Source organism: Capsicum annuum, chromosome 12 (genome assembly GCF_002878395.1).
Source record: "Capsicum annuum cultivar UCD-10X-F1 chromosome 12, UCD10Xv1.1, whole genome shotgun sequence".
Classification (NCBI taxonomy): Eukaryota; Viridiplantae; Streptophyta; class Magnoliopsida; order Solanales; family Solanaceae; genus Capsicum; species Capsicum annuum.
The window spans coordinates 225,871,432-225,898,204 of record NC_061122.1 but is presented as its reverse complement, the minus strand read 5'-3'; the positions used below and the strand labels follow the sequence as shown (position 1 = coordinate 225,898,204).

At 34.0% G+C, this 26,773-nt stretch overlaps 2 protein-coding genes across 2 annotated transcripts; one reads left to right on the top strand and one right to left on the bottom strand.

Annotated features, from left to right (window-relative positions):
• Positions 1-9,918: 9,918 nt before the first annotated feature.
• LOC107848866 (protein ACCELERATED CELL DEATH 6-like) lies at positions 9,919-12,112 on the bottom strand. Its single transcript, XM_047401741.1, has 3 exons — positions 11,536-12,112; positions 10,932-11,056; positions 9,919-10,823 (listed from the first exon to the last, which is right to left on the bottom strand). The coding sequence occupies exons 1-3, from the start codon at positions 12,110-12,112 to the stop codon at positions 10,074-10,076; spliced, it is 1,452 nt and encodes a 483-aa protein (XP_047257697.1). The 3' UTR covers positions 9,919-10,073.
• A 1,232-nt stretch (positions 12,113-13,344) lies between these two features.
• Positions 13,345-13,815, top strand: LOC124889764 (serine/threonine-protein phosphatase 6 regulatory ankyrin repeat subunit C-like). Its single transcript, XM_047401740.1, has one exon. The coding sequence runs from the start codon at positions 13,345-13,347 to the stop codon at positions 13,813-13,815; it is 471 nt and encodes a 156-aa protein (XP_047257696.1).
• Positions 13,816-26,773: the final 12,958 nt, after the last annotated feature.

The window sequence follows — 26,773 nt, the reverse complement described above, 5'->3', positions numbered from 1 at the left end:
TATAACATAGCCGACCGGACTGCAATTCTATAGAATTTGCTTTTAAGCTTGGAAGGCACCTTCTTATCGCATAGAATTTCCGAAGCGAGTCTCCATTGCATCCAACCTGCCCTAATACGGTGAGAGACATCCCCATCTATCTCTTCATTTTCCTGAATCATAGACCCCAGATATTTAAAACTACTTCACTACCACTTCCTCCGATTGTCTCGAGTCCCTAAACTTGCACTCCAAATACTCTGTCTTGTTCCTACTCAATCTGAAACCTTTAGGCTCCAGGATTTGTCTCTAAACCTCCAGCTTATCATTAACACCTTGCCGCAACTCATCAATCAAAACTACATCATCCGCAAAGAGCATACACTAAGACACCTCGCTTTGTATACTCCACGTCAACACATCCATCACCACGGTAAATAAAAACGGACTAAGAGTTGATCCCCACTACAATCCTGTCAAGACCGAAAAATGCTCAGAATCTCCTCCCACCGTCCTAACTCGAGTCTTCGCCTCCTCATACATATTGTTGACACCTAATTTTTGCCCTCCACATTTCAAATTAATTTTTAAATTTCTCAATTTTTAAATATTTTTAAAATATTTATTTAAAATTATTTGACATAAATTTCAACCTTGCCTTTGAATTTAGATGATAATAATATATTTAGTGTTTAATTATATATGATTATATAATTATAGGTTAAAGAAAATGCTTTAGTGAAAAATTTGATTAAATTGTAAAATATTCTACTTTTTTTCAAAAATCTATTAAAAATGAGAAATTGATGACATAATTAGTTTCTTAATTTTTATTTATTATTATTATTATCATTATTATTGAAAAAAAAAAAGAGGAATAAAATAAAATTGTGTTTTATTGAATATTTATTTTAAAATTATTGAATTTGAGAGATTCATAAAATTAATTAGAAGTTAATTCCATCTTCTTTTTGCGCTATTCTCCAAATTTTGTCGTGGTTACGAATTTCAATGTGGATGGAGTGATGTGTATTGATTATTAAAGAAAAAATCACATAAATATACATATTTAGAGCCCGAATTACAAAATATACCAGTAGTTTTTTTATTTAAAAAATGAGGTTTTTATTTACAAAATCTATCATCCACTAAAAACTGTTTTTTTTAAATTGCATATCCAAAATTTAAGGAAAAAAAATATTTTGGAATTAATTTACGTAAATTGGCTGAATTTATGGGATATGTATTTATCCTTTATGGTATTTTATATATTTTACAGTATATATATTTACTTTTAGAGTTTTCTTCTTTAATTTTCTCATACTTACACTTCAGTAGTGAATTTTCACCATTGTTAACTAAAAAATTAGAAAAATCCTCACCATTCTTAACCAAAAAAAAAAAGAAAAAATTCTCAGCAATTTCTCCACCCAAATTAAGACAAAATTATCATCACCATTTTCTTCACTCATATTTTTCAGAGCTTAGATAGAATGTAAAAATGGTGAATTCAAAATCTTCTACGGGATGTACTCCAAGAAAGAGCGCAAGAATTGGGGCAAATACCCCACGGTAATAATACCAAGGAGAACACAAAAGAATTTTTAAGGTTTTTGTTTGTGAGAAAAAAATGGCTTAAGAAATTGTACAAAGGGCTAAGGAAACCGTCAAGTGATTCAATGACCAAAATATTTTTGGGTTTATCACTCTTGATGATGGTGGTGACGATCTGTTTGTTCATCGGTCAGTATGTTTTGTGTTTTTTGTTTTGGATACGGTGGAGAAATCCGATATGGTGGCAACGATGGCCGTGGATTTGATTTCCGATGGAGGTTTTGGATTTTTTGTCAATGTTTGTTACTACTGATCATTGTTCTTCTGTTCTTCTACTTCTACGTTGTTGGAAAGGAAGAGGCCAACTAGATTGAATCTTTCTATAATGTTTAGGAGTTTCGAGCATTTTTTATGACACTGGCAAGTGAAGGTTATCAATGATTTTATGGTGCATGAATTATATAGAAATTGATGTATCATGATATATGAATTGTATAGAAATTGGTATTTAAATTATATAGAAATTGGTGTACCACCAGCTTTATGGTGTCTGAATTGTATAGAAATTTGTGTATCAACAACTTTATGGTATCTGAATTGTATAAAAATTAGCGTATCAATGATTTTATGGTGCATGAATTGTATATAAATTGATGTATCATAACGTATGAATTGTATAGAAATTGGTGTATCACCAGTTTTATGGTGTCTAAATTGTATAGAAATTGGTGTATCAACAGCTTTATAGTGTCTGAATTGTATAAAAATTAGTGTATCAATAATTTTATGATTTTTGAAATAGTTAAAAATTGGTATATTAATAATTTTATGGTGTCTGAATTACATAGATATTGGTATATCATCAATTTTATTTTAAAGTGTCTTAGAAATTGTGTATCAATAATTTTTTAGTGTTTGAACTCTTTAGAAATAAGTTTATCAATAATAATAATTTTATATTGAAATAGATAGAAATAGGTGTATTAATAATTTTATGGTATCTGAAATATATAGAAATTGATGTAAAGATGGATAACTATATATTTTCCCCAGATCTTTCTTCAAAAGAAAACCTAAATATTCAATCTTTACATATGGGTAACTATATATTCTTCCCGTGATAATTAAGAACGCACGAAGAAAATAAAAAAAAAATAATGAGGTACATAATTAATAAGAAGAAGAAAAAATAGAAAAGAGAAAAACAAAAAAAAAATTCAGTATAAAATAGAAGGGAAAGAATAGGAAGAAGAAATTGTTGAATGAAAAGTAACCATTCAAATTTCATGTTCTTTTGTGAATGCTAATTTTATAGTAATGATTTTAAAATTTTCCCCAAAATAATTTTGTTATGGAGGTGGGTATGGAATTCATGAAAAATATATTAGGAGAAATTATAGTCTTCTTTTTATCTTATTTGATAAGTTTTGTTAGTTTTCTAGTGGTATATTTTGTAAAAATGAAACTAGTGATATATTTTGTAATATGTATATTTATGTGATTTGCCCTTGATTAAATCTCGGAGATAATGTTGCTGCCTTATGTTTATTTTCACTGTCTGTACGAGATTATTGTGGTGGGTTGACTTAATTAATTGATGATTAGCAAAATAATGTTGTCGCTTTGTGTTTATGTTCACTGGTTGTAGATATAGTATTGTTGGAATATTTCTAAACATACTTAAAGTCACATCTTAGCAATAAAGTATGATTGTTCGGTGGCATCTATAATGGTTAATGGATATGATTTAAGTTGTTCTCCAAAATACATACTAATCTTCTACCCTCTTTTATTTGCATGAACCTCCTTCACCGAGTCTGCGAGACTCCAATCCTTGCATATCTCGAGCAAAGCCCATTCTTTCAAGTCAAAAAAATGGATTAATGTGCAAAAACAGCTACTGGTATACACTAGATGCACTGGTTTTCCAGGTTCAAAGGGCTGATACATGCCAATATATGACGCACAGTGGAGCTGGGAGTGAATAGACCATAATTTACACATTGGTATACAGTGTATATATACAAAACGCAGGAAAAATAGCTGCTGTATACAGATGATATACAGTTGGTATACATCTGTATCAATGGGCTGAAAAAAGTCCATAAACAATGGGCCAACGGCTGCCAGATTTGGGTAAAGGCCCAAATTCTAACTCTTCTTATCCATTTTCTTGTAAATGCTATTTATGTGCTTTTATTAATTAATTTGGTTAGCCTAGATAAATCCCCTTGAAATCGTTACTTTTTGTTTCTCTCTTTATTTTTTCCTGCATATTTTATTTTTAGCAAAATATTGGAAATTAATAAAATACATCCTCTTCTTTTTTTCTAGAATGAGCTTCTAAAAGTTAAAATTGCATTTTAGTTTAGGTAGTTAAAAGGGATTCTCATCGACCTAAACTCATTTCTCTTTACGAAAGATAAAATATGTTCACTAATTAGCCAAGGTTCATAATTTGTTTAAATCGATATTTTTATCAAAAATGATATTCAAAAAATCATTCTCTTGTTTGAAAGAATAATCTATAGAGGAAATAGGTTTTAGATCGACCTTCTTTACAAAATTTCCCCAAGTTAAACAAGATCGATATTGTGCCTGGTCAAATCAATGTCATTTTTAAATGTTTAAATAAACAATTTAATATCTTTCAAGTCTTTGTAAAATTAGCCACTTTAATTAATCAAATTAGTTCTTTTTGGTACACCGTTTTAAACGGACGTTCCTAAGTGTCTTAAAAATCTTCTTAGGGCGTTAATTGAGCCCTTACCCGTTATCTCTAGTTTTAAAGGTTTATTTCTATTTTTGAACCTTTGAAACTCTTTCAAGTTTTCTTGATTTTTCTATAAAAATCAAGTGGCGACTCTGTAAATTTTTTTAAAATTATTTCAAAATTTTCTCAACTCTTTTGAAGTAGTTTTAAGAAGATCAACACCTTTTTCTCGCCAAAAGTAAAATTCGAAAAGGGATAAAACACATATCCTTAATCTCTCTAATGTACGCCACAGGAACCCCCCTCGCCTCCAAGCATCTCCAAAGAACCTCCCTAGGGACATTGTCGTATCTTCCTCTCTCCATACTGCTCTACCAATCTCCGCACTAGGCGAATTGCCTCAGTCGTCGAGCGACCGAAATAGACACAATCTTCCGCAACCTCCGCTCCACCACCCTCTTCCAAATCTTCATCGTGTGACTCAACAACTTAATACCCCGATAGTTGTTGCAACTCTGAATGTCACTCTTATTCTTATATAAAGGAATCATCGTGCTCCATCTCCATGCCTCAGGCATCTTTGCGGACTTGAAAAATGTTGTTAAATAGATTGGTCAGCCACCTCAACCCTGCCATGCTAGAGAATTTTCAAAAGTCCACCGGAATCTCGTCGGGCCCTGTCATCCTGCCCCTTCGCATCTTACGAATAGCCTCACTAACCTCCTTTACTTTAAAACGCCGAAAATAGCCGAAATCGCGACACTCCCCGGTATGGTCCAACTCCCCTAACACAACACCTTTGTCCCCCTCATCATTCAAGAGCTTATGAAAATACGACTGTCATCTTTTCTTAATGAGGGCGTCCTCCACCAATACTCTACCATCCTCCCCCTCGATGCACTTCACTTGGTCCAGATCCCGCCCCATCCGCTCCCTAGCCTTGGCAAGCCTAAACAACCTCAACCCCCCCCCCCCCCCCACCCTACCCCATTAACCCCATAAAATTTTATTAGAGTAAAAACTCTTGCCTAAGAGTAAGGTTTGTGCTGACAATATAGCCTTAAAGGATATAGGGTTTCATGAAATGAAATTATAAAACATAAAACCCAAACAAGAAGTTATCCCTTTCTTTTGATCAAGGCAATGATGCTAGTTAGGAGCATCCAAAGGTGTCGTCTGGTGGTCAATGAAGTTTGCTGTACACTATGAAGTCTCGGGGTCAATTTTCACTAGACGTTAAACGCTAGGGTGATTTCTTCTCATCTGTTCTAGCATTGGTTAGACAGAGTTTACTAGTACCGATTGTTGATAGCCCTCTGAAAAAAGTGAAACAAATTCCTTCCTTGCTTCCAATTAAAGCAAAGAACAAATTAAATACCTTAGCTTTTCTTTTTTATCAAAGACAAATGTTTGTGGAGTGTCCAGAATATTTCTAAAAAAAAAAGAAAAAAGGGCAGCCCGATTTACTAAACTCCCGCGCTGTGTGAAGGGTCGGGGGAAGGACCGATCACAAGGATTTATTGTATGCAACCTCACCTTACATTTCTGCAAGAGGATGTTTCTGAGGCTTGAACCCATGACCTTGGGGTCACATGACAGTAACTTTACCCGTGTCCAGAATATTTCTATGATAATATAATAAAGGACACACAAGATCATAATTTGAAATATTTATAAATTCCAAAATCCAAAAGGAATAAGGAAAAAACAAATTCGAAATTATACACACTTTCTTGAAAAAATCTAGCTCGAAATTATTGAAAGAATTCTTATTAACGTCTGAAAAATTAAACAAGTTCTTTTTTTGACCATCCCTGAGCTTCTTAATTCTAGTGTTTAAGTGAATAGATGTTTTATTTATTCAGGTTAATTAACTTATAAGAACCATACACAAGTTGGGGATGAAGAGTCTAATTTTGTCGTCTCAAACATGTCACGTAGAAAGTTGAAACTAAAAGTTATTGAAAAAGAAAAGTGTCAGTATTAAACCTGTCACATGGAAAGTTGAAACTAAAATGTCGCTAGAAAAGGAAAGTGTTAGTCTTAAACCTGTCACGTTGAACGTTGAAACAAAAGAGTTGCTAAAAAAGGAAAGTATCATTCTTTAAACAGACTAAAATGAAAAGTAAGTCAAACAAATTGAAACGGAGAGTATATATCTTTTCAAAAAGAAAGATGTACTACACAGCAGATACTTGAGGATGGAGAGTCTAATTGTTTCCTATATAATGTTGAGAAAGCAAAGGACTTATATCTATAATTTATATCTATAATATATTAAAAGTGTGAAGGCTCTTAGAAAAGTGATTTGAACTTTTTGCCTTTATTAAAACACTTTACAATAGATAAGATCGTCTTTTCACTTTTTTTTCTCCAATTACTATTTAATTATATATATAATTTTGAATCCTAAAATATATGGGTTAGGATTTTAAAATATGATAAAGGATTAGATCTTTAAAATATGGTAAATTTTTTTTCTTAAATTAGGATTAGGTTTAATTTTCAACTTATATTCTTAATTAGGGATTTGAAATCCACTAAATTTTGAATAAAGTGAAAGTTTACTATACTTTAATAGTACTGGCACTTTAACAACATTGTTTTAAATTTACAGCAATGCACGTAGGCTTAATTTAATTATTTTTATATTATTTAAGTATTCAAGATATAAAGAAATACTATACCTGTTTTAACTCAACAGGAACTCCTAATATTTTACAATTCTAAATTAATTTAAATATTGCCTAATATAACTACTTATTAATGTGTAGTAAATATAAGTCTCCAATAATTCTATTTAACTAATATTTTACAAATAATTTTTTAGTCCGTTTATTTCTACTTCCTCCTTTCTCTTCTTATTACGTCTCTTTTCTTCTTCTTATTTGTCTTTTTGTTTAGGTTATGTGCAGAAAAATCAAATGTGATATATTTTCATCTCTTTTCTTCAAAGTATTAACCTTCACTTCAACAAGAATGGTTGTGATTTTATTCGTTATGTTTTCTTCAACCATTGTAATTGTCATCCGCTAGGTTAGTATGTTATTCTTTCTCTTTTTTTGAGTTGTTTTTCCTTTTCTATTGGTTGTCGTGGCTTATTATTTTTTCTTTAACTTGGGAGTGATTTTAAGTTTAACACGTCATGCATTATTATATCTGTTTTATTTGTGAATTTTGATTTCTAGGTTTGATATTCTCGTATGTTCGAATCTAACAACATAATTATTTTTCTCATATATATATGTGCTTACAAAAAAATATTTGTTTTGAACTTTTTGTACTTCATTAAAAACCTTCGTAATAGATAAAACGTTTAATTTTAAATAATCAAAAGTTACGCGTGCAGCTAAACTAGATATATATATAAATATATATCTATAATCTATAATCTAATCTATATCTATAATCTATATCTATAATATATTAAAAGTGTGAAGACCTTTAGAAAAGTGATTTGAACTTTTTACCGTTCATTAAAAGACTCTTTTTTTAGATAAAATTGTCTTTTCACTATTTTTAAAATTTATTATTTAATTATCTTTTATTATATTAACTAGACTTCCTAAAATATGTGAGACTCCTAAAATATATATGGTAGGAGAATTAATTAATATTTTCCTTTCAATTAGACTTCCTAAAATATATGAGATTCCTAAAATATATGGTAGGAAAATTAATTAATATTTTCGATCCTCATTGATTGTGATTCTAATTTGTGTTTTGCGCAGAAATACTAGCAATCTACATGATACTTGTGTTTTGTTTTGTACAGAGATAATAGCAATCTACGTGATATTTGTGTTCTATTTTGTGCAGAAATACGAGTAATCTACGTGGTATTTGTGTTAGCTTTGGTTCTCTTTTGAGGTGCGAGAAAAAGATTGATGCTCATCTAACTTGATTCGATTGCATCGATGCTTGATTTTCTAATCCTCAACTTCTTTACTATTTTTGTCATCATAATAGAATCCAACATATGCGTATATATATATATCTTCTTTGTTTTCATTCAAATCATTCTTTGGGGTTAAAATTTTTGCTCAGGCAAGAATTAGTTGGATCAAAATCAAAACGTTGTGATCACTATTATATTTTTTTATAGTTTACAGGTCGTAGATGAATATCGGTTGACGTTGAAGAATTTCTTGTGTAAAGGTTAGGTTTAATTATATCGTTTTGATCCTTATTATCTTATTGTTTTATTTTAATTTATAGATGTTAGATGAATGTTGGTCGGCTTTGAATTTTTCTTTTAAAGGTTAGGTTTAATTGTATTATCGTAATATCTCTATTAGTTTGTTATTCTGTGGTAGTTTACAATTTGTAGATGAATCTCGATCGGATTTGAGAAATTTTTGTGTGTAAAATTTAAGTTTAATTGTATTGTTTTGATATCACTTTTATCGTATTATTTTGTTGCAGTTTACAGGTGATAGATAAATGTTAAATGTTAGTCGGCTTTGAGGAATTTTTTTATGTAAATGTTAGATTTAGTTGTATTATTTTGATATCTCTATTATCGTATAATTTTGTTATTGTTTACAAGTGGTAGAAGAGTGTCGGACGACTTTGAGAAAATTTTTGTGTATAAAGATTAGATTTAATTGTATTATTTTGATGTCTCTATCATTGTATTATTTTTTTACAATTTACAGATGGTAAATAATTATCGATCGACTTTTAAAAATATTTTTGGTAAAGATTAGGTTTAATAAATAAATTCTTTATCTTTACATCCTCAAAAAATATTACATTTAATTATTATATTCATCTTTATTATTTAAACAAATATCCTATTTAATGTGGTGTTTGAACTTAATTAAAGTGAGATACACTTAAACTAGTATATATATATATATATACCAAGATCACAATTTTGGATAATTGCATAGCTATTTTTTTTAAAAAAAAAGGAATGGTCTTCCACATTGTAGATAAAGTCTTCTCGCGCATTCTAGGTGCGAGAAGGATGATGCAGTTGCTACCAGAGATGGAGTCGGGGGGGTGATAAAGAAGAAAGAGATAGGCAAGAAGAAAGAATAGTCTAAAATATAATGAAGACAGACAGCTGAAATGCATTTAGTTGTGACCTTCACAGCTGGTTTCACGTTACCAGGTGGTTTTGATAGCATCGATAGCCCTAATAAGGGGATGGCGATTCTAATTAAAAAAAAATAAAAAATTAGTTTTTCGTGCATTTGTTGGTTCGAACGCCATCGCGTTTTCCATGGCGACAAATGCAATATCCTCTGCTTTATATGGTCACAGCTTCTGTCGATGACAGCAGTTGTAATTGCATTTGCAACGGGTATGTATGTTACGTTAGCACATTCATTTTTTTCTATAAATGTAAACTCACATTTGAATCTTTATGTCATAGAATTTTCACCCACTTCAACGTTCGACTTAAATATTTAGGAATTCAATTACTAACACTTGAAATCGCTCTCCTGCTCATGTTCATGAACTGCACAAGTCTTTTTCTTACATATTACTACTAATATATATCGCGAGTTCAGTTCAAGGAACATAATGGAAAAATTTACACAAGGAAAGAGATGCAACCGATGAAATAGACGGTACACTAAGTGATTTCTTCTAATCTGTCTAGAGTTACACGGTACATGTGTTGGGGGTTTTGTGTGTGGGTGGGTGGGGTGGGGGGAGTAGATAGCAAATACCTCATAGAATTAGTCGAGGTGCGGACTTGATGCTTGTGTCTCTCTACACTTCTTTTTCAGGAAGATACATGACCCACACGCAGTAAAGGGTGGTCAATTGAGCATCTTATTATGTATATAGAAAATTACACGAAGTATATATGTCAAAAAATACTTTTTGTGTGTATAGAATATTTTTTTATCAGATTTATCCAGCATACTGGCCTCAGCACTGCCCACACATACAGAATGAAAGAGATGCAACCAATGGAACAGACAGTAACAGCGAGACCAACTGAATGTGCTAAAGTAGCATACATACCAGTTACAAATGCAATTACAACTGCTGACATTGCCACGAGCTGCGACCTAGCTCCAACTTTACTGAGAGACCACAAATAACCCAAATCCTGATAGGACATTAGACGAGGATTTGTCGCCATATAGAAGTAGCTGAATATAGCACCAGCGGAGCATGCAAAGGCAATGGCATCCGTTATAACAAATGCACGAAATGCTGATTTTCTTATTAGAATTGCCATCCCCTTATTAGGGCTATTGTCATCGCTTTCAAAACCTCCCGGTAATGTAAAACCAGCTGCAAAGGTGACTGTGACTAATAGAGTAGCCACGACAAGTTGCATTTGAGCTGCTGATAAGATACCTTTGATGTTTATGTCGCGTTCCTTAGCTTGGTTGAAAATTATCTTCTGCCGATCCATCTGGTTCAGCTTGGGTGAACGTCGTCCCAATTGAACAATGGAATTTAAGAAATCGTTAAACAAGCTGGGCGCGATTCTATCCTTGTCATCCGTCCACTCTGTGCAAGACACTGCCACGTCAAATGGAGTCTTGTTTTCCTTGTTATATGACATCTTCTTTGCTCGGGGATGATCTTTTAATTCCAGAGGCACCTAGCCCCAGAAATTAGAGGAAGCCAGCAAATGCAGAGGAGTGTTGCCATCGTTGTCCGGATCCTCGATAAGCTTATCCCACTTTGTGGGCTTCAACAAGTAACTGACCACATTTGCTCGACTGCAGAATATGGCTTCAAGAAGAGCATTTCGTCCGTTGCTGTCGAGCATTTCACAGCAATCAGGGCAGTGATTTAACAGCTCATGTAAAACGTCTACCTTACCTGCACCGGCTGCAATGTGAATTGCTGTTATCCAGTCATTTTAACTGCCTGCTGGAAGTTAGGCTAAGGATCTTTTTCACCCCAGCATATCGGAAACTACTTCTTTGAATCCTAAAAGAGCAGCAAAATGCAGCGAATTCCACCCCCCTACGTCAGGTTCCTCACATAAAGAGTTATTCCATTGCAACAGCAATCTCGCGCAATCTGGATGCATGTGTCAAATATGATGATGATAAGGAGTTAAATCAACACAAATTTAGACTCCCCAGTTTAGTCTATAAGTGTGTCTGGGGAAGGGTAGAGTGTACGCAGACCTTACCACGAGGCTGTTTCCGATAGACTCTCAGCTCAAGAGAAAATAGTCCAAAATAGAACAATACAACAACAAAATAATACAATAGTCGAAGTACAAGAAACAACAGATAGAAACAAAAATCGAAAAGAGATGTTAATACAGTGAGAGTAACGACAAAAAAAATTGTACATACCCGTGTGTTCCTGAATTACTGCTGCATGTAGAGGTGTTCGATTTAATGGACCTGAGGAAGAAGTTGGTTGCTTGCAGGAGTTCAAGATTTCACTCAAATCTTCACAAAGACCAGACTCAGCTGCCAGATACAGTGTTGTCTCCCGGGCCTTGTTGGATGGAAATTCGAATTCAGGATCTTCTTTCACCGACAGTCTGGCTACATCTTGATGTCGGCTCCGCAAGGCCTTGTGCAGCGCTGTATCTCCATTCTCATCTGTCGTCCTCATGATTGTCTCCTTATGATGCTCATGTATGCTAAGTAGCAAGTGGACTACTTCGATGCGACCTTCATTAGCTGCTATGTGAAGCGCAGTCTCATTCTTCTTGTTCCGATGGCATAACATTGCCGGACTAATCTTAAGGACTTCTGCCATGAAATGGGAGCGGCCATAATGGGCGGCCACGTGTAAGATTGTGTTGCCCGTTGGAGTGACTTGGTACGCATTTTCTTCATCCCTTTTCAGATATTCAGCAAGTAGAAAATCTCCATTACTGATATTGCCTTCCATCGCGGCATTGTACAAGGTTGGATCCATTTTTGTTTCTTTTATTTGTTTTACTGAGTTCTTTGCTTTCTCTGGATGAAACATTATATAGATTTATCTGAACACCACGCAGATCTTTGCCTTTGATCAAAAGAAAGATACTTATCGTTTGCTTTGATCTGAAGAAAAGAATTTGTAAAGAAAAACAAATATGAACAAAAACAACTTTTTACTATTTAAGATCTTCTTGTCATGACTCTTTTTTCCAACACAAACAAGACTAACTAATCGAAAATGATAGAAGGGCAGCCCAGTGCAATAGACCCCTGTGGTCTGACCCTCTTTCCCCGACCCTACGCATAGCTACGATGCCTTACACTGCAATCTTTTCTTTTGGAGAAATGACATTCGCTTTGGTGCTTAAGAAGCAACCTATGATGATATTCTCTTGTTTTTCTCTTTTTCTTTTTTGGTTCCTTTCTTAACTCGTAAAGTCGAGTATGTCGCAGCTGCCTTATGTGTTAGTCATACAATTTGGCATTGGAAGTTGATAAAGATGCTACAAGAGCAAGCTACTATAGATAATACCGTGTGTTACTAAGAAGTACTATTGCTTTGGTTAAAGAATCCCATATTCCATGAATGAGAAAGAAAGCTACTATAGATAATATCGCGTGTTAGTAAGAAGTACCATTGCTTTGGTGAAAGAATGAGCCTTGTGATCTGAAACTTCCTACATAACTTACATAGAGACTCGAGTGTATGTTACAACCTTGACATGTTCACTGGCTTGCAGCTCTTCAATCTTTTTGTATAATGTTCTTGAGCGATAGATATGTCATCAACATCTTGTTTCAAAATTAATATGAATTCTTATTGTATATGTTGAGTCAGGTGAATCGAAGCAATGTCCGCCAGTCTCATGGGGAAATGGGAGCCAATTATCGCCATTTGAGTTGGCTACAAGATTTTCTTTGTTCTGTAGTCATGTTTTGTTTGCTTCTTCAGTAATTGACTACTCTACTTGTTTGTTTTTATGAGAAAAGAATCGTACGATGAAGTGAATCTTAAGATATCCAACTATTACTTTTGTCTTAGGAGGTTTAATAAGTTCTTAAAACTGTTTATATTCATGATATTCTTTCAGTTTTTGCATGAAAGCGGATTACAAAAACATCAAAATCCCTTTCTTCTTTGAGATTCATTGAGAATCTAATTAGTTTTTCCTATATAATAATGCTTCATCCAGAGAAAGCAAAGGACTCACCGGATTATCAAAAGGAATGGATCCAATCTTGTACAGTGCTGCAATGAGAGGCAATATCGGAGATGCCTATTTTATACTTGTTGATCATTTGAAAAGGGATGAAGAAAATGGCTACCAAGTCACTCCAAAGGGAAACACGGTCCTCCATGTCGCAGCTCTCTATGGCCACTCCCATTTCGTGGCAGAAGTCCTTAAGATTACTCTGGCATTGTTATGCTGTCAAAACAAGAAAAATGAAACTGCTCTTCACATAGCAGCTAATGAAGGGCACACTGAAGTAGTACGTGTGCTACTTGCACGTATAGAAGATCATAATACTAAGGAGAAACTCACGAGGATGACGGATGCTAGTGGATATACAGCCCTGCACAAAGCTGTGCGGAGCCAACATCTAGATGTGGTTAAGCTCTTGGCGAAAGAAGATTCTGAATTTGAATTTTCGCCTAACCATGCGCAGGAGATGCCACTATATCTGGCCGCTGAATGAGGTTTTCATGATGCTTTGATTAACATCTTGGAATCCTTTCATGATGCTTTGATTAACATCTTGGAATCGTGCAAGAAACAAACTTATGTTGCAGGTCCATCTAATAGAACGCCGCTGCATGCAGTATTAATTCAGGAACATAAAGGTGTTGGGTTCAAAGTATATCAAAAAGTGTGAATGAAAAATGGTGGAGAAGGGAGACACCAATTTGGAAAGTTCACTCTTTATCCCACATTGGTGGAAGAAGAGAACTTGTGAGTGTTTAAAATAAGGAACATTTACTTCACATAGTAAGTGATGCAAGAATAAGAGATGTCTCGCGTTGTTGCTCGCTCGGCTTTACTTCAAATTTGGATTTGGCAAATGACTGATCGCTAAGACAAAGTTTATTTGACAAAAATTCAGTCTGAAAAAGAGAAAAATACAACTTTTTTCTGTGTTTTGATACTCTATTTATATGCATGCATGCAGATTCCGAAACAGTGTTTCGAAACAGTGCATTGCTGAAATGAAGGGATGCAACCCTTCAATGAAATGACACACTGATTCATGAGATGGTATGCTTGTTCGGAAAAGACATATTCTTTGGACGAACAGACATGACTTTTCCTGAAAGGACACACCTTTTAAGTGAACCATTGCCACTTTTCAGAAGAGGCACATGTTGGCTATATAAACCTGCTTTCATCCACAGGTTTAGCTACGAATTTTCTGAAATACAAACTCTCTTCTTGTCTTGAAAAACTTTCTGTGTGATCTATCAAACTGTTGAGTGAGTTCACTGAATCCAACAATTTGGGGTACCGTTATTGTTTGGATTGAATGTCATTTTATCCTGAGAGGAAGATTCCAAAACCTCGGGTACAGTGAGGGGAATTATTCCTTAAGGACATTCCGTAAATTCGGAGGACTTGGTCTTAAATTATGTTTCATCTCTTTTCTGAGTCTGAACACACTTCTTAGATAGATTATTCATCATCTAGTGTTGAAGGTGTTACAGAACTAGTGTTGAAGTTTGTGTTTCTTATATACAGATTCTTGTACCCGAATACATAAAAGATAAAAATCTTAAGGAATAATCTTTTGCAAAATCTGTATTGCTTATTTTTGGAGATTAAAGCTTTAAGATTTCTACTCCGTTTGAACTTAACTAGTGATTCGAAGACATAAAATCTTTATCACAAGTTAAAGATCATTCGGTTGACGATTGGAAGTCATAAAAACTTCATCGTTAACTAGAAACAAGAAGAAGAGCTTAAAGTTGCTTAACTTTATAAATAGTATTCTGAAAATACTAAATTTTATTGTCTTGTGGTGACAGGAAAAATGACTAACGAAATTCAAATGCAAAATGCGGCTACGACTGTGGGGGAAACTAGCATTGCTTCAACAAGTCGAGCAAATGCTCCGCAACCAATGGCACCTGCAGAGAAGACCACAAAATTTGCGGGCATTGACTTTAAGCGATGGCAGCAAAAAATGTTCTTTTACCTCACCACTCTATGCCTTTAAAGGTTCACTAATGAGGATGCTCCTGAGGTGCCCGAGGGAACCTCGGACAAAGAGCATTTCATGATTGTAGAAGCTTGGAAACGCTCGGACTTTCTTTGCATGAATTATATATTGAGTGGTCTCCAAGACGGCCTCTACAATGTTTATAGTGAAACTAAGACATCGAAGGAATTGTGGGGGCACTAGAACGAAAATACAAGACAGAGGATGCGGGAATTAAGAAATTCTTTGTTGCAAAGTTCTTGGACTTTAAAATGAAAGATAGTAAATCGATGTCTCTCAAGTGCAGGAATTGTAAGTAATCATTCACGATCTCCTAGCAGAAGGTATATCTTTGAAAAATACCTTAGTTAAACAAATTGAAAATGTTCTTGGTACTCACATAAACTGTTTTGCAGGTTTGATTGTGAATGATGCATTTCAAGTAGCAGCGATCATTGAGAAGCTACCACCTATGTGGAAAGACTTCAAAAATTACTTGAAGCACAAACACAAGGAGATGACTGTCGAAGATCTTATTGTCCGGCTATGTATTGAAGAGGATAATAAGGCTGTCGAGAGAAGGTCAAGAGGAAATTCTACAGTTAATGGAGCACATATTGTAGAAGATGACCAAAACAATTCTAAGAAAAGGAAGAAAGCTGAACAAGGAAGCCATCAACCTAAGAAGAAATTCAAGGGAAAGTGCTTCAACTGTGGCAAGATTGGCCATAAGTCCATAGATTGTCGTGCCCCTAAGAAAGGCAAGAAAAAGGACCAAGCAAATATGATTGAGTCCAACAAAGAATGTGATGATTTGTGTGCTATGTTTTCAGAATAAAACTTGGTGGGGAATCCTCGGGAGTGGTGGATGGATTCTGGTGCCACCCGCCATGTTTGTACTAACAAAGAGTTGTTTTTGTCATTCGCTCCTGCTCAAGTGAAAGAAATGATCTACATGGCTAACTCCTCTACGGCTAAGGTAGAAGGAACAGGAAAAGTGGGATTGAAAATAACTTCATGAAAGGTCTTGACACTTAAAAATGTCTTGTACGTTCCGGAATTACGTAGGAACTTGATTTCTGTTTCACTTCTAGACAAGAACGGATTCAAATGTGTAAACATTTCTGAAAAAATTGCAATTAGCAAAGGAGAAGTGTATGTAGAAAAAGGCTATCTCATCGAGGGCCTTTATAAGATGAATGTAATGAATGTTGAAATAAATAAAAGTTCAAATTCTTCTTACTTGCTTGAGTCTTATAATTTATGGCATCAACGTTTAGGTCATGTTAATTATAAAACGTTACGAAAATTTATTAACTTAAAAGTTTTACCAAACTTTGAGTGCAATAAATCAAAGTGTCAAACGTGTGTGGAATCAAAGTATGCAAAGCATCCTTATAAGTCCGTTGAAAGGAATTTCAATCATTTAGACTTAGCACACGCTGACATTTGTGATATGAAGTCAACACCATCACGTGGTGGGAAAAAGTATTTCATAACTTTTATTGACGATTACACTAGATATTGTTATATCTACTTGCTAAATAATAAGGATGAAGCAATAGATGCCGTTAGGCAATACAAAACTGAAGTAGAAAATCAGTTAGAGAAAAGGATAAAAATGATAAGAAGTGATAAGGGCGGAGAATATGAATCTCCCTTCGCTGAAATATGTGTAGAGAATTGTTCATCAAACCATGGCCCCGTATTCACCTTAATCTAACGAAATTGCGGAAAGAAAAAATTGAACTTTGAAGAAAATAATGAGTGCCTTACTTATAAGTTCCGATTTACCCCAAAACTTGGGGGGAGACTATCCTTACATCCAATCGTATATTCAATAGAGTTTCCCATAGTAAGACACAATCAATTCCTTATGAAAAATGGAAAGGAAGGAAACCCAACTTGAAATATTTCAAAGTGGGGGGGTGTCTAGCAAAGGTCCAAGTTTCTATGCCTAAAAGGGTTAAGATAGAACCTAAAACTGTGGACGGCGTGTTCATAGGATATGCTAAAAGCAGTAAATCATGTCAGTTTTTGGTTCATAAATTTGAACATCCGGAAATAAAAGAAAATAAGGTAATTGAATCAGATAATGTTGAATTCTTTGAAAACATTTACCCGTATAAAACTAGACATGAACAGTCTAGTGGAACGACCTCGAGATGAACTAAGTGAGAATGTACATAATGAATATAATCCAAGACGTAGTACACATCAAAGAACTTCTACTACGTTTGGATCAAATTTTGTAATATTTCTCTTAGAAAATAAGCCTCAAACATTTAAAGAAGCGATGTCGTCGTCAGACTCATCCTTTTGGAAAGAGGCAATAAATAGTGAGATTGATTCAATCTTAAGCAACCATACGTGGGAATTGGTTGATCTTCCTCCAGGAAATAAACTTTCAGGTTCTAAATGGATCTTCGAAAGGAAAACGAAAACGGATGGTACTATTGAAAAATACAAGGCAAGACTTGTAGTAAAAGGCTTCAAGCAAAAAGAAGACCTTGATTACTTTGATACATACTCGCCAGTAACAAGGATAACATCGATTCAAATGTTAATTTCCTTGGCGGCAGTATATGGTCTTGAAATCCATCAAATGGATGTGAAGACCGCATTCCTAAATGGAGAATTGGAGGAAGAAATTTATATGGAACAACCTGAGAGTTTTGTGGTTCCAGGAAAGGGGAATAAGGTGTGTAAACTTATTAAATCGTTGTATGGACTAAAGCAAGCACCTAAACAACAGCATGCGAAGTTTGACCAAACCATGTTGGCAAACGGGTTCAAGATAAATGAATGTGATAAATGTATTTACATTAAAGACGCTCTAAATCACCAAGTCATCTATATCTATATATTATTAATAGGAGAGTATAAAACCTCCATGTTAAGCCAAGTGGCATCCTATTAATAAGCCATTTGGCATCTTAGCACTATAAATCAGTTAGTTTAGTTGTTGGTTATTATACAACAACTGTAAATCCAAGTGTCTTATTTAAATTAGCATATAGAATTTTCAATTCCATTAGGACACAAAAAAAACTGTCGCTACAATAAATTTTTTAACATTTTATTCCGTTGGTTTTAATTTACCCTATTATTATTAAAAGGATTATTATTAAAAGGATAAATGATAAGCCTTAATTGCGGACTTCAAAAGTCATATAAACTCTAGGAGAAAAAAGAAACTCCTATCTCAATTTCAAAATTGCTCACTGTAGTTTTAACTGCAGATTCCAACAACTCCAAAAGATATCGATAAACAACTCTACCCTTTCTCCTGTCTAATAGCATGAAAGATTCTCATCTAATCTGTTGCCTTCTTTCTCATGGATGGGCCAACCGCCAGTCATTCACCAAGTCACTGCCAAAACTGTAGCACCTATGATTTGGATTCAAACAATCATGAACTACATACAAAGTTTATTACTTACAAAATTTTGGAATCTAATATCCTCACTCTTTGTTTTTCTTTTGCTCTCTTTGTAGGAAAAATCACTTTGAAAAGCAATAAATTTTCTTTGATAATTGCAGATTATTGGAATCATTGATGGTCATATCGACTAACCATATATTTTTATATTGCTTGCATTATACGAATGGAATGATAGTTGTACAAGTAATGACCACAATGAAGAATCAACGATGCTGATGACAGATATTGCGTAAGAAGATGACCCTATTTGTGGTTGTACGTACAAAATTTAACTTTTTTCAAATATATAGATATTAGGTTCTTTGCTTTTCCTTCTTCATATTTATTTAACTTGTGATTGAAACTTGAATTGACTTTTAGTATATCCATATCAATATGGTAGATTGGTACAACAAACAAAAAAAAGTTTCATCCAATTTTGTGAGTTATCTGTTGTGTTCAAAATACTCGGTGGATTTTTTACCATTCAATAATCATATTTGTTGATTTCATCCTCATCTGAATTAGAACATTTATAAGTGGAAGTTAGATCTCATTTGTTTTCATTAAGATTAAGGCATCTTGATTACACATCTCAATACTAAGATGTGCATGTCGGATAATGGTTGTTGTGGGTATTATTATCATGTAGTATATTGTAGCTAGCCTCATAGCAATAGTAAACATGCATCTGTGAAGAGTTTTTTTCAATATTAAAATATATATATTTTTCAAATTCCCCTGAAAGAAATATTATAGAACAATTGCATTTGGTCTTATATTAGAGGGTTCATCAACGTAGTAGTAGTATACATGCATCTGTGAAGAGATTTTAGCAATATTAATATCTGAGTATGTCATGATTAATTCCAATGGATATCAAACTCTCAAAAAATTAGTGAAAATAGAAGTCAATATTTTTTTATGCAGTGACACACAAAAAATATCACATTTGTAGTGCTTTTCTGAGCATTGTCTCATCCAAATTAAAGACATATTTTATTATGTATTTTCTTAGAAAATCCGTAAGAAATAAGAATGGATCTTTGTTCATTAATCACGTTAATATGCTGGCTTTCATAGATACTATCCATTTTGTGGTGAAATCTAAAAACATTTTACTTTCAAAGAGGATAAAGATTTTATTTGAAAATGAGCTTTTTTGAAATAACAATGTATCCTTTGATGAGATATAAAGAAGTTACAGTAGTTTTAAGTTAATGCTTATATCTGCTTCATAGTGTCAAAGTGTATTGATATATGGATAACTTAATATTGTAATGTTGAGAATGCCATGTGAATTTTGGCTCGATTGGTGAATGTTCCCTTCGTAATAGCATATGCTATGATAACTTTGTTATAGCTTTATCCTATCATCTTGGTAGATGCATGAAACATCTCTCATTCTAATAATCTTTCAACAGAATCAACCTTATACATTGTGCTCTTTATGGTGCAAGAAATATTTCATTCATTAAGTTTCAATGATATCTTACTGACTTTTGAAGGCATCGATCTTATTACATATCTTTTCCTGAAAAATGTCGGATCTCTATTTTGCTTTGTGGTAATTGTTGTTATATTTCTTTTCCCTTTTCTGTTTGGTTTCTCTAACCATTATCAACATATTTTGAACTCATGTGCTAACTCTAAATAATAAGTATAATAGTCCATTCATTTTAGGTATATATGCCTCAACTTATTATAGAGCTTCTCAAGAAAGTTACTAATTAATTCGAGTGAAAGGCTTAAAACCCAGAATTTTAATTACATGTTCTCCCGAAATATTACTAATTTCGTGTAGTATTATTTTGCACTTCTCTCTTGATTTCATGATGAATAATCTCTCTAAACTTTCACACTATCGATTTTTACAGTATTTTTCAATTAGGTAGCATGTAAAATAGACAGTAAAAATTTTTTATCCTCCATTGACCCTTATCTTCACCTAGAAATACTAGCAGATGTTTGTAATGTAATAAGTCATGTAGTATTTGAGGGTTTCTGAATTGTTATTCAATACTTTTGACAAATACTTGATTTTGTAGAAGCAAATTCAATTCAAGCATCTTACATGGACGTAGGATAAAAATTGCAATAGCAATATGTAAGGAAATTTACTTCCTTTGTACGAGAATAATAAGATACATCAATCAATTGAAGATAGTAGATGTCTTATTTGATCAAAATATTAAGTACGCTATGTTATTTTTTCAATGATCTTTTTTGATTATAAGTACTTTCTAATGCTAAAGTATGAGCTTGAACTGTCAGAGATAATGATTGTGTGTATTCATGGAGATGAATATTGTTCTTGATAGAATGATCATGTTTAAAGTGGTAGTTAATCTCTTCAATGTTGAGGCGGTTGCTGATGTTTATATAGATAGCAATGATGAGGATATTATAATGCAATTATATTTCTCCATTCAAAGGTACATTAAATGTCTGTTGTTTTAATTTCATATCTTAGAGCATATTGATATTGTTGTTTGCCAATTTTCATGGTAATTTCGACCCTCTCTTTTAAATGTTTTAAGTTAATTTCTTCAATTATTATTTTATTTGTCTTTACAAAAAATCTCATCACCACAATGCTTGGGCACATATAAAGAGCGCACTATTCATTTTCACAAACTTCCTATTTTCATTTTATAGGATTTCATGGTTGATAATGGCATGATCTCTCCTTCTTCCAAAGAGACCTTGGCAAGAAAAGTAGATTTGGATTTGGATACATATTATCATATGTGAAGGAAGTTGATAATGATCTCAATGCGCACTACTCTCAAGTAACAAGGTCGAGAAAGTGGTTAAAAAATGAGGAAAATGCAGAAAATACTTCCTCAAATATTGACTCTTTCTATTTTATTTCTAGCACAGATAAATCATTTAACATTTGGTATCTAAAGATGCCCGTTTCATATGGTGTCTACAACCATTATGATCTTATGTGTAAATTTGTGTTCTTATTAATTAGTTTCAGCTTTAAAAAAGTTGTGGTTATGGAAAATCTTTTATGACACCATCCATTAGAAAGTGAAATCATAAAATATATTATCCTCTAACTAGCTCACAAACATTGCAGTGACTTGGTGAGAAGGTGTATATCTAAATTTTCCTCCTTAGGAGGAAAACTCTTAACACAAAAGGTTTGTTGTTCCTTATACAACTATGAGTAAAAAATGCACTCCAAGTGTGAGCTATAACTTTTGGATAGCAGATACCTATGACGATATATGGTATTGTGTCCTTTTGATCAAATTCATTATTAGAAAATATGAATTTCTATTTGTCAACACCATCAACACATTCTGCCTTCTATGCTTTCTCTTAAAAAATTATTTTGTTAATGATTCTTTATATCATGTTTAGGTAATTTTTTCTTTATTTCTTTTAAATACTGTGTCGGAAACTAATTGATGACAATTTAAAGGTGACATTTGAAGTAGTATCAATTATAATTTATTAATTCTGTATTTGCTATGGTTTGTTAGTGATACGGGTACGACCACGGAGGTGGGTGAGTGCGAGAGTGAATGAACTCGAGACTTGGAGTGTACACGTGAAGTGCAAAGGAAGGCCTAACTAGGCTCCAAAATCAGTCCATACAATGCACTCTAAGGGAGACCACTTAAAGACTTTGACGAAGGGGTCATTTTGGACATTTCACACTATTCTTGTAATACACTATAAATACAACCTTCTAGGGATTCATTCATTAGATTTTGATGATGATGAATGTTGTATAACATTGAAAGACAAGTCCTCTCTCCTTGAGGTACAAATCTGAAATTGTAACTAGGGAAATCAACTTGAGCGTGGAATCACTCGTGTTGGATTCAACCTTGGAAACGTTGGTCCTTGGGAGATCGAGATCCCTCTTGTGCCTACGTAGAAGATAGTTTAGTGTTGTGTGTAGTATTAAAGGTCCAAGGGTGTAATAATTCTTGGGTTGTTAATATTATTCCCTCATTTGGTCTATCTATCTATCTTTATCTTATTGTACTTTGTAGATTCATAGTGAACTGTTTTGTGTCCTTCTTGAATTCAAAATTTGTTCTCATTGTGTTCATCTTGTTATCATTGTGTTTCTGCTGTTTTTGGCGTCAAATGCACCGTTGTTATCTCGTATTGTTATTGTTGTAGTGAATCCGAGAGTGGTCTCCATCTTAGTCCTCAAATTCTTAAGATTAGTGGACTGTTTTGGAGTTGTTTCGTGTTTCCGTTGTTTTTTCCCTATCATTTGGTATCAAATCCATCGTTAATTTTTTTTTAACAAGATTAATCTTGGGCTTGAGACTTGAAAACTACAAAAAAAAAAAGTTGAAAACTAAAAATTCCAGAAAAGAGAGCAATCTATCCATTTTGTGTTCTTGGCCGAAAATTGTGTTTTTGTTGTGTCTTGGCCGAGATTTTTACTTGTCTTTGTTGTCTCTAAGTGTTAGTTTTTTTTCATCACTAACACATTGAGTCTATATCTTGAGTTGAGCTTGAATTGTTGAGATTGTTGTTGTAACAAGTTAATGGCCGTGTATTGATGTTGTTGTTCTTGGCCGTGTGGTGACCTTTCTTGTGGAGTTGAGCTGGATGTTGTTGGTGTTGTTATTATTCTTGAAAATTTGTTGTATTCTTATTGTTCATCACAATCTTCACCCCTTGTTAAGACCAAAACACCACACTAAAGGACTTGGCCGTTTGTTGGAAGTTTGTAGTTGACCTTGTTGTTGTTCTTGGGAGATTGTTGTTGATTTTCTTGGTGATTGTTGAAGTGTTCTTGATGTTCCTCCAAACCTTCATACCTTGTTAAAATAAAGTGAAAGTTAGATCCAAAGAGGTGAAGGAAAAGTGTGAGAACTTTGTTAGTCTTGAAAGACTTACCATCACTCACCAACAAGTCAATCACGTCTCAACCACTTTCCCATAAAACAAGGATCCATGTTTTAAGGAGTACAAGTCTAGTCCAAGACTTTGACTCTTGAAATTTTAATTGAAAAAGAAGCTCTAAAGACTACTTTGTGTTTCCCTCCATTGAACAAGTTCCACCAAAGTCCAAATTGAAAAACTGACCAAGACTTGAAATTGGACAACAAAAGTTGTGTGCAACCGAGACCAATACGTAACTGCCACATCATCATGTTTTACTGTTCATGCAACTTATTTAAGCTCAAATTTTAGATTTCTTAGTTTCCGTTTGTTGTTTCTTAGTTTCAATTTCGTTGGTTCCAATACTAATTGGCAAACTAGTACTTATCTACTAGATTATTAGTTAGTTTTTGTGTTCGTTCATTCGTGTTACGCATTTGTTGTGTGCTTTTCTCTTTTGTGAAATCATTGTATCTTGTTGGTTCAAGTCCGTAATAAATTTTGCTTGAGTCAACTCAAACGAAAATCTATTTCGGGCAAGAGTAGACTCGACCCTCAGTCACTCGCGAAGTACAAGCCAGCTTTCAACACTTGTGAAACCAAGTGTGAGATGATCAAGTGTGCGAGAGTGTGGTGAGGTTGTTTCGAACTAACTTGTGTTTTGTTTTGTAGGTGTTCTTTTCTTTCTTTTTTTTAGGTACAATTACAAGTAAATCTGCGGCTTTCACCTCTCAACCCATGGACAACAATGCCACCAATGTCATTTTAGCCTACCTTGACACTGTGTCCCGAGACCTAGTTATGATAAATGAAAGGTTGGATCGTATGATAGGTCAAAGGGATCAAGTGGGCTGCCCGGACACACGTCAAGAGGAAGGTTGTAGCTCATGTGAGCTACAAGGTAAAAACATTATTCCCTACACTCCTATGAACTTAGAATGTTGTGTTGTGGCTAGTAGTGGCCAATTGGATGTAGTTGCGGATTTACCTAGAGTAGAGGTATTTGAGTCTCCCTATGGTGATACTCTTGGTAATGTTAGGTTACGTGAGGACCAAACTCTTGTTGTAAGTACATAAGCACTAGTTGATCATTTAGATGACGAAATTGATTCTTCTTGTAAGAATAATTTATTCTAGTGCTAGCCTTTATAACTTGAACAAGGTTCTATTACCAATTGACAAGAGTACTCACACACTAGTTGACCCTTGTGCGAACCAAGGTGAGTCTACGTTGGTATGTGAGTTGCCAACAACTAGTGAGGATGTGAATGAAGATCAACTTACTCATGAATGTATTCCACTACTTGAGCATATGTGTGGCGTGCTAAAAAAATCTCAAGTTAGTGATGGTGTTTATAGAGTTGATCTTGATGGTGCATGTGATTCTTTGAACATCTTGTGTGGTAAAAGCCTTGCTAGTAGTTTTGTTCATAGAGATCATGTGTATGGAAATGTTGTAAATGATGGCATATGCCTTTTTGAGGTAGGACTTCTAGGCCGCGTCTCTCTATTCTTGAATGTTAGTCTTCTCTTAAAGAAAAATGTCATACGTGGTTGTGGGAGTGACATTCTAGGGGAAGGAAGGGCTAACCTCGGCTTAGACCCTTGGCTACTTCTCCCATTTGACCCCGGCACCCTTCGAGAATGTGGGAATTTCTACACTTCCGACTTGATGCTTGGTCAAGATGACAAGCAATGTTTGATTGTGGGTGCTAATAAAGGAAGGCAAGGTTCTTCCTTGTCTCTTTTTGTTGATGATGACCTCTTCCTTTGTGCCATTTATACTAAGGTTTTCATGTTCAACACAAAGGACCCGTGGGTATACTCCAAGTTTGTCCCACCTTGGCATGGCATGTGATGTGTTATTTTTGCTAACCCTAACCCTTCATGTCATGAGGATGTGTGCTTGTTTGTTTTCTCTTGATTTTGCAAGGTACGGATTTGAGGTCGAATACTTTTCAAGAAAGGAAGGATGATACGGGTACGACCACAGAGGTGGGTGAATGCGAGAGTGAATGAACCCGAGACTTGGAGTGTACACATGAAGTGCAAAGGAAGGCCTAACTAGGCTCCAAAATCAGTCCATACAATGCACTCTAAGGGAGACCACTTGAAGACTTTGACTAAGGGGTCATTTTGGACATTTCACACTATTCTTGTAATACACTATAAATACAACCTTCTAGGGATTAATTCATTAGATTTTGATGATGATGAATGTTGTATAACATTGAAAGACAAATCCTCTCTCCTTGAGGCACAAATTTGAAATTGTAACTAGGGAAATCAACTTGAGTGTGGAATCACTCGTGTTGGATTGAAGCTTGAAAACGTTGGTCCTTGGGAGATCGAGATCCCTCTTGTGCCTACGTAAGAGATAGGTTAGTGTTGTGTGTAGTATTAAAGGTCCAAGGGTGTAACAATTCTTGGGTTGTTAATATTATTCCCTCATTTGGTCTATCTATCTATCTTTTATCTTATTGCACTTTGTAGATTCATAGTGGACTGTTTTGTGTCCTTCTTGAATCCGAAATTTGTTCTCATTGTGTTCATCTTGTTATCATTGTGTTGCTGTTGTTTTTGGTGTCAAATGCACCGTTGTTATCTCGTATTGTTGTGTTGTAATGAATCCGAGAGTGGTCTCCATCTTAGTCCTCAAATTCTTAAGATTAGTGGACTGTTTTGGAGTTGTTTCGTGTTTTCGTTGTTTTTCCCGTATCAGTTAGGTATGTCTGAAAAAAAAACTATTCTCAATATTTTGATTACAAGGTACTAACATATATTGAGAGTGAATAGAGCATGACTTTTAAAAAGAATATGTTTTCATATATTTAGGTTACATGTAATTAGAACATAAGCAAAAAAAATGTAAATTTAAAGATAAAAGAAGCTCATATAAACTATAAAAAGACAGAGTCTAAGTTGATGTTTAGACGGACTCAAAACTTTTGAACTTATTTTATGGTTATCCAATTATTTTTATTTTTTTAGCTTAAAAATAAATTCTTATAAGCACTTTTTAATTTTGCACAAAGATTTTAAAGTGATTAAAAATTATTTTAAAACTTAAAAGCACTTAAAATAAGTCAATTCAAATGGGTCTTAAGTTATGATATACAATCCGCGCATCGCGCGGGTACTATACTAGTTGTTTTTATATATGTTGATGATATG